This window comes from Lemur catta, chromosome 1 (assembly GCF_020740605.2).
Source record: "Lemur catta isolate mLemCat1 chromosome 1, mLemCat1.pri, whole genome shotgun sequence".
In the NCBI taxonomy this organism is placed as follows: Eukaryota; Metazoa; Chordata; class Mammalia; order Primates; family Lemuridae; genus Lemur; species Lemur catta.
In genome coordinates, this window is record NC_059128.1 from 271,955,012 (window position 1) to 271,972,005 (window position 16,994).

Genomic DNA, 16,994 nt, shown 5'->3' on the forward strand with positions numbered 1-16,994 from the left:
CAGTAATGTTCTGAGTACCATTTAAACTCTTTATAAAATTAGATTTTAGGCTGGGCGTGGTGGCTCACACCTGTAATCCTAGCACTCTGGGAGGCCGAGGCGGGCAAATTGTTTGAGCTCAGGAGTTCAAGACCAGCCTGAGCAAGAGCGAGACCCCGTCTCTACTAAAAATAGAAAGAAATTGTATGGACGGCTAAAATATATATATAGGAAAAATTAGCCGGGCATGGTGGTGCATTCCTGTAGTCCCAGCTACTCGGGAGGCTGAGGTAGGAGGATTGCTTGAGCCCAGGAGTTTGAGGTTGCTGTGAGCTAGGCTGACGCCACAGCGCTCTAGCCCAGGCAACAGAGCAAGATTCTGTCTCAAAAAAAAAAAAAAAAATTATTAAAAAAAAATTAGATTTTAGAACACAAAGATAAATTATTTCACTTTACTATAATAACTAGCTACTTGGTATAAACTAAAAGTCATTTTTTAAAAAAACTCAGCCCCAAATGACTGTGCCTGTCTAAACTAAACTAGTAAGAGGATTCTTCAAAGCAGCAAACATGCAGCTGACAACATTCCACAACCCTACACCTAGTGAGTGGGAGTTAGTCATGAGGAACAAATCAAGACTGAAACTCTTTCTGGAAAAAAGAAAACCCTGTTGTTTTATTATTATTTAGAAAGCACACACAGCAATTTATTGGGGAAAAAGAGAAAATGCAAAATAAGTGAGCATACAAATTCATTTCAAAGGAACTGGTGTCACTTCCCGAGTAATATCTATGTGAGCTTTTTAAACTTTTGCATTTCTTATATCTGTATACATAATCAGAGTTATGGATATAGATATATGGAAACACATCACGCACTCATCAGAAATCCTTCCTCCAAAAACCTCGAGTGAGCATAGCCTTTTTCTTTCTACAGGTGTTTTCTTGGATCACGCCACAGTCTCTTTTCTCTGAGTCCGTCTCTGATGACAAGTAAGGATACTTGTGAAGGAAGATTTCCCCTTAGTTCTTGACTTTTTCTTTATTTTTTTCTGATTCTTGAGTGAGATGCCCAGTTCTTCCATGATGGCATTGAAAGAGAGACACTAGGGGACATGAAATAACAGAGCATCAGCTTAATCAAACCTTTCTCCATCTACCATTGACCTGTCTCTTGCCTAGATTTTTATGAACACAAGATACAGGTCTGAAGTCAGCTCTGCCACCACTGGCCAGTTCCCCTCACCTCCTCCTCCACCCACTGGCCACCCACCTTTTCTACTTGGGGAAACTGAGGTAGCAAGTTAGCTGGGCAAACTTTGGGGTTTCATTCACAAATGCAGTAGTATAAAACAACCCAGTTAGAGAAAACTCAAGGCTCTCAAAATAGACAACTTACCTTTGCTGAGACACCAAAATAGAGTTAAATTAAGTCATTTCCCCCATTGAGATGATCCAAACATTGATACGTTTATCAAGGCATACGGACACTTCAGTAATGCTATAGAAAATGAACAAACCTTCTCTACACCAAGGCTTTGTTTTTTTCTCCCATGAAACCTTACTTTGTTCCTAAAATAAAATCTAATTCTTGATGACTTTCCTTTCTGATAAAAAAAAAAGAAAAAAAACAATTTTAAATTGTATATTTTCTCCAAAAACAGAGAGTCTGGCAGCAGCAATGATGCAGCTGTGGTTGAAATGAAAAATAATATGGTATTGAACTGCACAACAAAAATGATGGCATAATACAAAAAAAAACTGGAATTATGATTATAAAATGTTATACATATACAGACAATATATATAATCTCCATTATGATTACATTTTATCTATTCACATGCACAGTATATAAATGGCCAGATAAAACACAATTTACTGTCTTTTTTTTCCTAGCCAAGATAAGATCTTTGATTGATAAATTCCTGCTTATAGAAATTTCTGTAAAGTAGTTTCTTTTTGATGAGGTTACTCTTAAACATCCTTTAGTGAGATAAGCCATCCCAGAACAAGAAAGACTGCATGATTCCACTTACATGAGGTATCTAAAATAGTCAAACTTATGAAAACAGAGAGTAAAATGTGGTGGTCAGGAGTTGAGAGGAGAGAAAATGGGAGCATTTGCTGTTTAAGGGGTATAAAATTTCAATTATGCGAGATGAATAAGTTCTAGAGATCTGCTGTACCACACTGTGCCTATAGTTAACAATATCATATTGAGCACTTAAACTTTTTTAGGGGAGTAGATATCAAGCTAAATGTTCTTACCACAATAAAAAGAAATCCTCTGACAAACCAAAGGCTTTTGTAAAGGTTGTGGATATACAAGCACACTCCTTTATCATTAGCACACAAAATGGATATGGTTGAAAATCGAATGATAACATGCCGCCAGATGATTTGTCTAGGTTGTAAGTGCCTTATAGGAAGAAACTGGTGTCCTCTGCCTGCAAAATACTAGATGGCTAGTGTGGTCCGTGCATATCAATGTGCAACATGTATATTGGAAAATTTATACCCTTTTGGTTCCAAAAAGGACTTGATGTAGTTTAGATATGCAGTAATTTAAAAAATTTTCTACTTGATTTGAAAACCAGGTGCACAAATTTAGGTTCTAGATGTAAAATATTGGCCTATCAGAAATTCACCTCTTAAAAAACTTGTCCTTTGCATGAGACTTTTTTGTCTCTTTTAAGCATAAGTGTTTGTAGGATTTGAATTTCATTTCCATTTCTGTTCTAAAAATATTCGTTTCATATATGTTAATTTTCTTTCAAATGGTAAGTTGTGTCTTCTGTGAATTGAGAGAGATGTCAGGCCGCACAAAGAAAAAAATCAAAAATGTTTTTTATGAATTATTCTTTAAAAAATATAGCAAGTACAGATGCTCCTTGACTTACAATGAGGTTATGTCTCAATAAACCCATTGTAAGTTAAAAATATCATTAAGTCAAAAATGTATTTAATACACCTAACCGAGCAAACATCATAGCTTAGCCTAGCCTACCTTAAACGTGCTCAGAACACTTACATTAGCCTGCAGTTGGTCAAAATCATCTAACAAAAAATCTATTTTATAATAAGGTGTTGAATATCTCATATAATTTATTTATTGAGTACGATACTGAAGAAAAACAGAATGGTTGCATGTGTACTTGAAATATAGTTTCTTCTGAACCTATGTCACTTTCGCACCATCATAAAGTCAAAACATTGTAAGTCAAACTATCATAAGTCAGGAACTGTCTGTATATAATAAAATGAAATATAATAATTTTTATTATTATGCCATGTGAAGTTTATGTGTTGTTACTAAGATCAAATGAATATTTTATAGTGTCATTATGATAGTATTATATTAAGGTTTGGAAAACTCTGCTTAGAAATTTACTTCAATGGAAGTTTTCTTGGCACGGGACATTTCTGGTTTAAGGAAGACCATGTAAGTGGAAACAAGGAAGGGAGGAAAGAAAAAGTATCAAGGAATTTATAAACATTATTACATATTATACCCATTATATAGATGGGGAAATTTACTACTGGAGATATTAAGCAACTTACCCAAGAGGAAAAGCTTGCATTTGAATTCAGTCTGTCTAGACTGTTCAAACCCAATTGCTTTCACTGGAAATCATCTACACATTCATACTTAATTCTTTTTTTAACACTATGGGTAGCTTTTTGCAAATGCTTCCATAAAATGTGTTAAGAAATTCCAATATTTCTATTTCATTTGAACTCTCACTATTTCATTTCATTTTACAATGAAACAGCCAAAATGAGTCTCCAAGTGTGACTTACATAAGAGACACAATGAAGAAAGGACTCATTGAAACCTCTCTTCCCTGTTTTGGTTAGGGGGTGGTCACAGATTTTATCCTGACGATACGTTTCAATTAAGTTTTTTTTTTTTTAAATCTTCCTTCAAATTTTAGACTACCTTAAAGTACAATAAACATTTTTATTTTTTTGATTAACTCCAAGTATTTATTTGTTGCTGCTTGTGTGAGAATGAATATAAATACAGCTTCATCAGTGGTCTCGTTTCTGTCTTTGGTCACAAACAATGATTTCTTTTTGATTCTCACTTAAGTCTCTGACTGTCAAAAACAAAATGGCAAGATACTGGGGCTGACCTTTCTGCTTCCAAGTTTTTGCTACAGTCACAAGGAAAGATGACCTTTAAGGCCCCTACCTGCCAGGAGCTGAAGTTAACAGTATCCACGGGAAATGAAACTGTGAAGGTCATCTCAGCACAGAGTGACATGGGAGGGGCTCATATTCATTCATTCATTTATCTTTTATAATCTCAGAATTAAAGATACATATAATATAACTATATAAAGATTGAGCTTTTGAATTGGTATCAAAATGACAGTAGCTTTCTAAAGCATCTGTTTGTAGGCTTGGATTTTTTTGTATTCACAGAGCCATAGAAAATTTATTTTAAAGGATGAAAATTTAAATTCCCAAACTCTGATTTCATCAGAAAGCATCGAACATAATGCCATTCAGCTGGCTGCCTTACTCTAAAGGCGGTGCCACCAGAGGCAGGATATCCCAGTAGTATCCTCTGGCGCTTTGTAGACTGGAAATTTCCCTGCTAGCTTGAATTCTAAGCCCTCCTATTTATATCTGCTGGATGGAGTTCACATTTTTACAGGATCTACATGAGGCCATTAATTATAGTTTGGAATTCATCCAAATTGAATTCAGATGAATTGATTCGGCATCAGAATGCTGGAGTTTTAATTTTAGCCATGTTGCTTAGTACCTGGGTTACAGTAGGCAAGGTGTTTATTTTCTCTTTGATTCAGTTTCCTTACTTCTAAAATGGGATCATTATGGAATCCTTTTCATATAACTGTCATGAGAATTCAATGAGCTGATATACGTAAAACACTTAGTCTAATGCCTGGCACATGGTAAATATGCTCTTTCTTTAAAATAAAATTTTCTACACTGCAGTGACAATACTTTAACTCTATGGCACTCGCTGACTTTGTTGTTGCTGATGATGGGGGAGATAAAATGAAAAAGGTGATGCTTCTTTAATTTGAGCCATCGTATGCTTTTCTATGCAGCAATTCCTTTGAGTTGTTTACACTAGTATTTTAATTAAAATAGTTCCTGTGCACGTTTAAAATAAATTTTCAGGGCCTATTATTACTTGTTTTGTCCAGTCCATAACACATTTCCATGTTTATGTAGTAACAGGCATTATGACAGCTTGTGTTGTGCTCTATGAAGGTTACCTGGTACTCAAACATCAGAAGAAAATGAAAGCTAACAACAGTCACTTGCCATTAAAAAAAATATCTCAGCACTTATAAACTTCTTTACAATGAATCCCTATGATGGTAAGTCTGATAGGAAAATTCACAGACAAATAAATTTATAGTAATAATGTATGTTATTGCCATTGATGCGGCTCCTGACTCTATCCAAACATAAAGTGGTGTGTGTGTGTGTGTGTGTGTGTGTGTGTGTGTGTGTGTGTGTGCATGTGGGTGTGTCCTCTTTTTTAGAGGAAAGGAAACTGAGAAACAAACCCTAGTCTAGTAGAGACAGCAATGGAAACTTCAACTAGAACTTGTAGCTTTCCTGGTTTTAGAATGAGGACTTGCTTGTTTATTTCAGTTTTGCAGAAAGTCATTCTGCTTCTCCGATTCTTCAGTGCCTGTGGTGTGTCCGTCATGAGCACACTTTCCTTCCCTTCTCCTGTCTTCTTTTCTTTCCTTTACTTTCCCCTTTGGTTTGTTTCTTTTTTTTTTTTTTAAATTGCTGACAACATGGCGCCTCCTTTGAGTAAACCGCAAATATTTGATTTCTTGGTGCCAATGTGAGCCTGAATAGAAATTATATCTTCTCCTTACACCTTTATCCTTCCTTTGTTGCAAATGTTGCCCTGGAAAGGGTGGGAGGGACTAGTAAAGTTCTTTTCGTTTTGTACCTAAAATACACTGCCTCAGGAAAAATGGTCCAGGGGAAGAGAACAACATTTTTTTTTTAAAGTTATAGGAAAAGCTCTATGCTAGGATTTTATTTGAGTTTACAGTATTAAAAAAACTAGGCTATCTGGAATTGAATTTCATGCTGGTTGAAAACTTGGCATCAGACTGTGAATGTCAGATTGATTTCTCCTTGTAGATTTAGCATTTATACATTCAAGTTTTTCATTAATTGTTAGGTTTAGGTGAACATATAAGAGACCCACTTTAGATGCTTATACCTGTAAGGATTTTTCTGATGAGTTATTTTTCAGAAGCTCTGGCCTAGCCAATAATATAATACAAATTTTACATTTTGTATAGGTTTCTTCCTTTCAATAAGCCCCTTATTCAAAGATACTTGAAGAGCTCTGTGACATTGTCTACTAAATTTTTATATTACACATGGAAGAAAATGATGTAGGTAATACTATTGCCATTTTATTGATGTAAAACCTTTCATTTTATGTATAGACTTGCTATAACTTGAGCAAAAACTATGATTTGAAGTCTTTTTTTAAAGATCATTTTCAGTAAAATATAGAATATTAAAGGGATAGGTTCCTGAGAAATAATGGAATTATTATTACTGTTATTTCTTTGGGTTGATCAAACCCCTGTCATAGTTTCGTGGAGTCACTGTCTCAACAAATTTTTTTTTTAAAGAAAGTCTAAGCACTCACATCCTTAATTCTTTTTAACTCTGGAGTCTAGCACAGGAGCAAACCTAGGATGTTTGGGGGGCTAGAGTCAGGAAGCTTTTTAAGGAATAGGGACAGGGTATACTATTCAGCTGTTTGCTACCTAGAGACTTGGAAAGTCTGGTCGTTTATCTGTCCACAGGTTTCACTTTTTCACAGGAGAATTGATGACCTAAGAGCAGAGTCCAGGCTTCAATCATTCCCCATTAATAACGTGAAGATAGGTAGAGGGAGATTCTTGGAGCAGCTGTGTGTGTACCATCTTTGGGGGAGTTCTTATATTCCAGAACCAAGATTTGGGCATCATTTCCTCTGGTCTGATCTATTTTCTGGGCTCATTCAGAATCCCTGGGCCATCTTTCATGCACTCATTCTTGGAACTGTTAAAACGTGGTTCAGACAGGTTGAGTGTCGATCACTATGTTAGCTTCCAGAATAGGGGTTATGTTGATTCTATGTGCCAAGAATCTTGGGGTGGAGGAAATCTAGACACTGAAATAAAACTTTATCTAGGCTTAAAACTGAGTTCCAAGAAAAGTTAAAAATGAAATAAAATTTCAAAGTGTGGCCACCCACCCTAATCCCCACCAGTGACCCAGCAACCACTACTTGCCCAGCCCATTTCCCTGCACCTTAAATGCTTTAAACTGGCTCCCCATAGGCAATAACTCGCAAAAGCCCCTGTCTTGCCTTCTTTTGGCTATAGCATGTAGACTCCACAAACTCATTTTTTCTAGCTCCTTTAGTATCATGTTTTCACTTCCTCTATGTTCTCTGTTCTCCTCTATTTCAACTTTGCTTCCATACCTGGGACCTGCTGCCAGCATCTTTACCTTCTCAGATCCTAGATTTAAGCTTCTCTCTTTGCATGAATGCATGCCCTAGTATTCCTTGTTCACCTATTTGAGCTCCTTAAACCATAGAAATATACTTATAAGGGACCCTGGGTTACTTGGGTTACTTGGAATCATGGGGATCTTCTTTCTGGTGTTATTCTTTATTTAAAGATATCATTTAGAAAACTTATTTTTCCATTGAAGTAAATGTAAGCATATTGCAAAATGGTATCACAACCATACAAATTTTTGTGTATACCTACATAATGAGTGCGATGCACACTGTCTGGGGAATGGACACGCTTGAAGCTCTGACTTTGGGGGGTGGGGAGGTATGGGCACTATACATAACCTAAACTTTTGTACCCCCATAATATGCTGAAATAAAAAAAATATTTTTTAATGATTCTTAAAGAAATTTTGCACACGGAGTGGCTGCCCAGGGCTATACAGTGCAAACTCCTGGCGGGTAGGGGTGTGAAAGTTCATTCTCCTTTAACATTGGGGATAATTTCTTGGAAAACTTTGAGAAGTGGTGTTAACATTGAGGCAATGTAATATATTGATATTAATCCATGTGTTTTCTTTCAATTCTTCTGAATCCCAATCCTTTCTCTCACTTTTCAAGTTGTAGCAAGAGCTTTTATATGCATTGCCCTCAGAGTAAGGATGATTTTTTTTTTTTAAAAAGTCAAATTTGTAGCTTTGAGCTCTTAAATGGACTTTTGTGGATGTGTGGAAGACACCACAGTCTTTGAAGCTGCAAGAGAATTGCTCCCTCCTCTCTGTCTCAGGCTCTCAGAGAAGGCAGGCACTGGAGTGGAGCAATGTCAGCAGCAGCTACCTTCAGGCCAGCCTGAGACCACCCTCTGAATCTCCCATCGCCCCCAAGTGTGCTCAAGAACAGCTGAAACTTTTCCCTGCCCCAAAAAGGACACACAAATGGATGATGGTATAAAGAGGAGGAGGAAAATTGGTCCATTCAAGCCTTGTGACCAGAGAGCAGAGAGATGTTTCTGCAGTGAGGATAATCTTCAGGTGAGTTTCCTACATCCTAAGGTAAGCAGCTCTCCTTGCTGAAAGTGGCAGAAATGTGTGTTTTCACTTCAATCCAAACTACACACAGTGCCTTTCTCTTTTCTAGAGTCACTGTCAGAGACTGATGTGGCTTCGTTCCCTGGCCCTCTGGCTTCTCTCTGGCTTCCTACACTGAAGGCCTGAGATGATTCTGTAGAGAGTGGCTTTCCCTTGCCTCATAAAGAGGGCCAATTCCTTTTCACATGCCAGAGGCTGAGTTAGAGCCATAAAAATAAACTTCCAAGAAATTTTTTGCATGCCCCTTCTCCTACAGGGAATGGCCCTGCCCTTGAGCTAAATTGACCCTGATGTAGGGCATTAGTTGTCCACAGTGCACATGTGCACTGTATGTTGAGTCTTTGGGGTATGGGTTTACATACACTGCAGTGGATATGCAATTTTTTTAAGCTATGAACTTGGATGTGCAAAAATTCTTCTATTATTATTATTTCTTTTAAAACAACAGAACTCACCTTCTCTTAGAGGTTCCCCATCAGCTAGTGGATCTTGTCAACTCAAGGTAATTCAGTTTCACTTTAAAAATACTTCCTTTTGGTTAATGGCTCAGTTAATGCAGTCTTCTCCCCACCTCCCTTCTCCTTCTCTTCTTTCTAAAGGCTGTACCGTATAGGATTAGGAGAGGTGTCTAGGGGCCAGGGAGCAGCTGGTCCATGGCCACCTTCTGTTCTTTTGGCTTTCCTGGGGTGTGACATCTTACTAGGTCATGGGCACTGGTTTCTGTCTCTGCCGTGACTCCACCACGCTCTGTCAGGTCTGCACACTCTGTGCTTTTTCTGCTCCAACCTCAAGGTTTCTAGTCCACTGGTTCTCTCAGCCCTTTCACAGGGCTCTGGGGTGGGAAGAGCCACGGATTTTTGGATGTTTTCCCTGGCATTCTCTGGGATTGAGGAAGACTCTATGAAACATTCCATGGTCTCACTGCTGAGATGCTGCTATTCTGCTATTTTGGAGACAGTTAGGTGTAAAATATCTCTACATAAGTTTTACCACCTCCTAGGCTATAACCAGAGAAGGTGACAATGACATTCTGTTTAGAGTCCCCTTTGAACTTTTCTGGGGTTTCTATTTTCCTGTCCCCCCAAATTTGGACTTGGCCCAGGGATGCTTACTGGCTTAGTGATGGCCTTCTCTCAGAGATTCAGGTAGTACCTAGGTCTTTGTGACATCTCTTCAATTCTCCCTTTCCTAGTGGCCAAAATCCAGTCTAGGGTAGGAAAATGTTGTAGGAAAACATCATCATCTGTGTTTCCCCAACCTCAGCCTTCTGGGTCTGGCTCTTGCTAATTGTAGATAAACTTTTTTGAACTAAAACAACTAAATTATTCAATAAGACATCTAGATCTAACAATCAAAAGCTATGGTTTTCAAGATTTTTTTTCTATGCTACAAATTTGCAAAGACTACTTACAACTCAAAAGCTAAGAGTTTGACTTACCTCTAGCTTGGGAGCAATTTATATGAAAACCCTGATATTTGATGGTGAGAAGAAGGGTAGGGATAAAAACAATGAAAAATAAATGCAGGCTACTATTTTCATTTGTTTTTCCTTCTCTCTCTTTAGAAGAAATACTAAGTTCCACTTACAGAATAGGAAGCATCCAACACCATTTATCTTCCCCTTTCTTGAATTGTGGGTATGTAATCAGTTCTACAGTTTTGAATAGCTTCCCAGGTACATACTTCATTTTATTTTTTTATTACCTAGTCTGTAGGCTCATCAAAATCAAGAAAAATTCTACTTCTGTAACCTTCATTGTGTTGGTAATGATTTGCTTATGAGTGATTGGATGGGAACCCTCTTGCTTCTTGATGCTGTGATGGGAGTTGGGCCATTTTCTTTATACCCAGGGCAGACCTTTCTACCTTGCAGCACTGGCAGGGCAAAGTGATTCTTAACTGCAATAAGAATTTAATGCATTCAAGAGAGACATACAACCATATTAAAAAATATATTAACAACAAAAACATTCTATTGCTGCTTCTATATTTTTATTTTTCCTTCCCACTTTTCTACTAGATTTTAAAAAATATACCATGATTGAAAGAGAACTTCAGATTTTATCTCTCTTTCCACAGATTAGGAAACTGAGGTTGAGGGAAGGAAAATGATTTGCCCAGAGACGCATAGCCATTTAGCAGCAGTGTGGAGACCTGCATTCTCGGCTTGTGGCTCCCAAGTCACCTGTCCTTCGGGCCACACACCTCTTTCAGAGTTTGTTTGCTTTATAAAACAATGTCAACTTGTGCACCAGAAAAGTTATTTCCAAATGGATGTTAATTGCTTCCTGGCTTCTCTGATAATTAATGAATGTTTAGTCTCTAGGCAAAGGAAAGCCTCTTTGCACAATTACAAAAATAACCTGATTAAAGAGACTTCTGCAAATCCCTTGCTAAATAAGTTGATGGGATTGTAGAAGAAATAGAGCTGAAGATACTTGGAAGCATGTGAAAATGTGCCAAGAGACATCGAGGAAAGATGAATACCAAGTTTGAGTGGGTTATCTACGGAGAGTAGTTTCTTAGTCTTTACGGTTGGTAATGACTAAGTGATCAGAGCAGACTTCTTGTTTGAAGTGGCAAAAGAATATTTGAATATTTGAATTCTAAACATGCCTTTCAGTTGCAAAATTGGGCAGAAAGACAATTCTGGTCAAGTTAAATTAAAGATTTTTAATTGCTAGGGAGAAATATAGTAACTTCATGCCATCCTTCCGGTCTTCCTCATTATTTGTGTCTATCTGGATGTGTACATTGTGACATGAGCTCACATTGTTGTGTAGTTTGGGCTATTGGCTGTGTTTGACCTGAAAACCCCAGCATTTAAATTCTGCAGAGTGTGAAATCACATTTGTGATGTTGACTTTCTAGCACAAGAATGCCCCTATCTTTGGAAATCGAAATTCTTCAAAAATTTAAGGAATTCTCTCCCATTCTCCACGATATCAGTCTCTGTGGAGAGGATTTTAAAAGCAAAAATGATTTTAATATGCTTGTGCATCTGGACATAAAATTCCCTAACTGTGAGAAGCATAATGAGATGGTTCCTAAAGGCAAGCTAAAACTGCAGCATCGAGCAGAAATTTTTCATTATCTATAAGAGTTAATTAATAATGCCATTTGGCACAGTTAGATGTGCAGAAAATAGTACAATAAGTAAGAATGCTTTGATTTCTTTTTGCTTTTAAAGGCTGTTCAGACTACTTTTAAATTGCTTACTAGGTAATAGACCTTGTAGGATAAGGGTCATGTGCTTGGAAACTAATTGGGTTTCATCATAGTCTTGCAGATGGTTCAAATAGAACATAATATAATGCTAGTCAAATGAAGTAAGATATTTGGAAATAATTTTCCTTGGGTAGGTTTATCATTACATGATACAACTGATTTTCCTAATGGCAAGATCCCTACCCACCAAGTGTTCCTTAGGTAGTTCCCATTTTTCTGGAGAAACTCTAAAATGATTCAATTTATAATTTTAGCCTAAGGCAAAATAAAATATAAAGCTTTTTTTTTCACCCTTATTGCATTAGGTTAGACAGACATATTAGGAGACAAATTAGACAACATTATGTGATTCATTATGTGATGCACTTGTTTAATCTTTTAATACCTCCCTGATTTCTCCTAATCATAAACAATATTTCTCAAAGTATAATCCACAGGTAACCTGCTATTGTTTAATAAAAACTCCTGCTCATCAGCTAATTTGAAGTAACACTAGATAAACTTCTATATTCAAGCTTGTTTTAATGAAAACCCAAGTTTACCAATTACTTTTAAGTGAAGCAACTATATTTAGGATTGTTGGAAAAAACCACATGTAAAAAAAGTTATTTTAAAAAACTCTTGTATTAGAAATATTATTAAGTTTAAGGAAGATTCATATATATGACCTAATTTTGGAGAAAATGACTATATTCAAACTAAGTTTTATGAAAACTAATACGTAAAACAAGTTTTAGGCATTCATTTTTAGGCTTTATTAAAAAGGCAGATTCCTGGACTTTTTTTTACTGAGGAGCATATCTGGAAGCAGAGCCTGTAAACTGTAGTTTAAGTAAGTTTTCCAAGTGATTCTGATTTACAACAATGCCTGAGAACTAATGATGTAAACATAGTTTGAAAGCTTTTCTTTCATGTTCACATTTTTGTTCTGAATTTCACTTGAAATGCATTTCTCCCTGGTGGGGTCATGGTGGTCTTAGCATTCATTTATATGATGGGAAGAACTGGTTGTCTGAGAGCCAGTATAAACAGAGAAAGAGGAGAGTGTAAGGAACTTATGTTCCTGAAATGAATGGAGGCTCTCCAAGGTAAGAAAGGGCAGAGAGAGAGCCATAAACTGTTGACTTGGTAATTCTGAGTAGCGCTAGTCCTATGTTTCACAACTAAACATGAAGATTATCAATTGAATATCATGAAATTTATGTCTCAAAGATGTGTGGTTTCTTTGTGAATTCTCAGTAGAAAGGGGCTATTGAATATTCAATGCTAAATATGTGTTTTATATATTCCTTGAAACTAGTGCCTCTATCTGTAGAATCAATCAATTAATAACAACAATTTATTGAGTTCCAATTATATATGTAAATTTATGCTTTAGCTTATTGGTTCTTAGACTTTTCTGCACATTAGAATCAACTGGGCATCTGAATAAACTACTATTGTGCTACCCCAACTCCAGATTAATTAAATTAGAATTTCTAGAGATGAGATTCATGACTTTCACAATAGGTCCTCATGTATTGCCAGTTTAGGGGCCCTTCTCTCCTGTGCATAGACCTTTGCCATTGATCTGTAATGCTCGTGCAAGCAAAATTAGTCTTAGAGACAGAGTTTCAGCTTCTAAATTAGAAAACCTGTTTTCTCAATCATGCTTTGCTTAAGATGTTTCATAAATTTTATTTACTGTCCATATGATTAGAGAGCAATACTTAGTTTCTCTAGAAGGAACCAACATTTGTTAACTGCTATTTATTAACAGAACCTTTATAAATAATTTCATTTTCTATGCCATGATTTTATTTAATTATCAAAGTAAATGTATAAAGTCAGTAATATTATCTTAATTTTACAAATGGGAGATCGAGGGCTCATACATTTACTCTAACTCATAAATAATTATTTATTGAGTGGCTACTACATTCCAGATACAAGGAAAGATATTTTGCACATTATCCTGGAATGAGATACACATTGTCATACTAGTGCTCCCTAGAGTATGATCAGTGAAAACTGATCTGTCAAGATGCTTTGGGGAAAAAAGATTCTGTGATCGAATAGGTTTGGGAAATGCTGAATACTTTTTCACCTTGTTGAAAATTCCCAATGCATGACAACATATTCAACTCACTGAAATATCACATAGTAAAGGAACTTGTAGTGTGATGCTCCATGTGTTATTTAACCATGGAAATCTTATTTGAGAAACACTTGCCAGTGGAATCCATTTTGAAAAATACTCCTTCGAAACTTTATGTTCTAGAAATTTTGTCCCAGTATTACGTATTAAGATACCAAGACTCTGGGAAAGTTGGTAACTTGCCTATAGTCATTCAGCATGTGGCTCCACTAGAAATTGAACCTAAGTTTAGCTAATTTAGAAAATTTTCTTTTGATTCTAAAATCTATGACTCCAGCCCACTGAATCTGATATCTATTTCTCTGTTAGGAAAGCTGTATTAAAAGTGTTGAAAAGATCAAATGTAATGCTGTATGTGAAAATATTTTGAAAACTATGAAGTAGTATATAAATATTAGATTTAGATAGTATATAGTCTAAAGTAGTATACAAATATTAATTTTAGAAAGGGATAATTTCTTTATCCAAATCTCTGAATTATACTTTTATTTTTTTTTTTTTGAGACAGAGTCTCACTCTGTTGCCCAGGCTAGAATGAGTGCCGTGGCATCAGCCTAGCTCACAGCAACCTCAAACTCCTGGGCTCAAGCAATCCTACTGCCTCAGCCTCCTGGATAGCTGGGACTACAGGCATGCACCACCATGCCCGGCTAATTTTATATATATATATATATATTTTTTTAGCTGTCCATATATTTCTTTCTATTTTTAGTAGAGATGGGGTCTCGCTCTTGCTCAGGCTGGTCTCGAACTCCTGAGCTCCAACAATCTGCCCGCCTCGGCCTCCCAGGGTGCTAGGATTACAGGCGTGAGCCACCGCACCCGGCCCAAATCTCTGAATTATACTTTTAAAGTATGATCTTTGTAGAAAGGCAAGTTTTGTTAGTTGCTGTTAACCCTGACTATCTATACTTCATCAGTTACCCTTGAACTTTTTTGGTAGCATTTTTGGTTGATTAAATAGTCTCTGGGAAAGTAAATTTACATAATTTGTGGTTTCTACATAGCAAATCAATGAAATACGAAACTAAGGATAATGTGATATTTATTCCAACATCTGATTCTATTGATTATGAAAATGTTAACTCTGACCTGGGACAAACAGTATGTTGCTTCTACTTTAATAACAATAAAAAGTTGTTAGTGTAGTTTATAGATATTTTCTTAAGAGTACATTTATTTAAAGAAGGAAGCAAGGCTGAGAAACAGTCAGGGCCAGAGTCAACTTTCCTGAACATGTTTTATTGGAGAAATATAGAGTTGATTGAAGAGACTTGTGATTCAAAAATGGAGACCCATTTAAAGCTAAGAAGAGAGAAGGCAGAACACTACATGACCACACAGAGGGTATATCTATACTCCTGAGGAATGTGTTTTAGGGGATCACTTGATGTGTCAAAAGGTAATCTCCTTAAGGAGAACAAAGACCAACTGATCCCATACTGAGGGAAGATAAAATGCATCCTCAATTCCCCTATTCACTGTGAAGGGGAAACAGGTCCAGAGGAATCAGCAGATATTCTCTGTCACAACAAATTAAGTATGCAGATGGCTTTCTGTGTCACCAAGTTGAGTTAGAGAGGGAATTATTTACAGCACTTTGAAAGCAGGTGGAAAATAAATCTACAGAGATCTGTAACTAATAAGTATGGAAATTCTTTATTTTTTTCCTTCTTGCATACTTAGCATGAATTAATAATGGTGATGGGCCCAGAGAAATGAGTGTGAATGTGGCAATGCTCAGAAAAGATTGCTCTAAGACCAACCACTCTATCCTGGGTGAGTGGGAAGGAAATGCAACAACATCTCATGGAAAAATGTTCATTAATGCAATGGGAGTGGGTGAATGAGTAGCACACAGAAAATGCGATGCATTAGTTCACAGGTTAGGACTTTGCTTGGATCTTCAAAGAAATAGAGCTTGAAAAAAAATCACAGTGTTTTAGAGACTCTAAACCTACAGAGGATTGTTAAATTCTACAAGTAAATGTTACCTGGGAGCTTGATATTAATGAATTTCTGCCCAAGAATCATTCTTAACTGTGTTCTCTGTCCATGAGTGATGTTCGACTTAGCTAATGCTCTCCTGTGACGCCAGAGATTGCTAGTTTAGTTTTCTTTCTTTGGATCATAGTTTTTGAATCTTTAAAATCTAGGGCACCTCTGAGTCTTTGTGCAAATAATACATTTTGTGTAGTAGAATCAATTTGAATTAACAATTAACATTGTTAACATTGTTATGGAGTTATTATGTACTTGTTGAAAAGATACGAGTAGAATGAAAATGTCTAGAAAGAGGAGGGGAAAAAGTTCACCAAGACGAAAAGAAGTCTATGGAATTAGCATTTTGTTGTCATGCTTTGCACTGCTGGAAGTCTGAATCTCCTTTTTCATGAGGAAAGAGTCACTTATTTTTAATGCATGAAGATAGAACAAAGATGACTAGTTGGGCCAGAGAAGATTCCTATAAATACACATATCTAGGAGTCTATATATGCCCCTAACATGCCCTGCTTCAACATACAGCGCACATCTGTTTCTGGTGCATTGAATTCAATGTCTAGAGTATCTGAGTTTCACTATTCTAAAGGAATTAGGGAATTATGGCAATTTATGCTTAGTGGATTATAGATGTCATCAACAATACCAATTAGCAGACACAATTTCGACTGGGCACACTGTTTTTTAAAAAAAAACTGATTACACAGTATGAACTGAGGACTGTGTCCGAATCCCTCTCTCCTCGCGAATTAATTTGCCACATTCTAAATCCGTAGATAAAGTAGTTCCAGAAGTGGAGTTGGTTGGATGGGTTTGCTTACACTGCAGTCCATAAAAGAAACAAAAAGCCTTGCATGCAAAAGAAATGAGAAAAAAATATAGAAAAATGAATAAATCAGAAGCAAGAATGAATGTTTAAATGAAATTTAAATCACATGAAGCTGGCAACTATGAGAAGCACATTAAAGCATAACACATACAAGCTTTTATTTTTCAAATCGGTTGCATAAAACAAGACACCTCAAG

At 36.4% G+C, this 16,994-nt stretch overlaps 1 protein-coding gene across 9 annotated transcripts in view; it reads right to left on the minus strand.

Annotated features, from left to right (window-relative positions):
* Positions 1-718: 718 nt before the first annotated feature.
* Positions 719-16,994, minus strand: part of GRIK1 (glutamate ionotropic receptor kainate type subunit 1) — a 378,899-nt gene continuing 362,623 nt past the window's right edge. For 5 of the 9 annotated variants that reach the window (XM_045540531.1, XM_045540530.1, XM_045540527.1 and 2 more), the window contains one exon: positions 719-1,085. In XM_045540531.1, coding sequence (XP_045396487.1) covers positions 930-1,085 — 156 coding nt within the window. In that variant the 3' untranslated portion in view covers positions 719-929. Of the gene's footprint in view, positions 1,086-1,499; positions 1,587-16,660; positions 16,818-16,994 lie in introns of those variants that run through there. The other 4 variants (XM_045540523.1, XM_045540522.1, XM_045540526.1 and 1 more) reach the window with 3 other exon arrangements.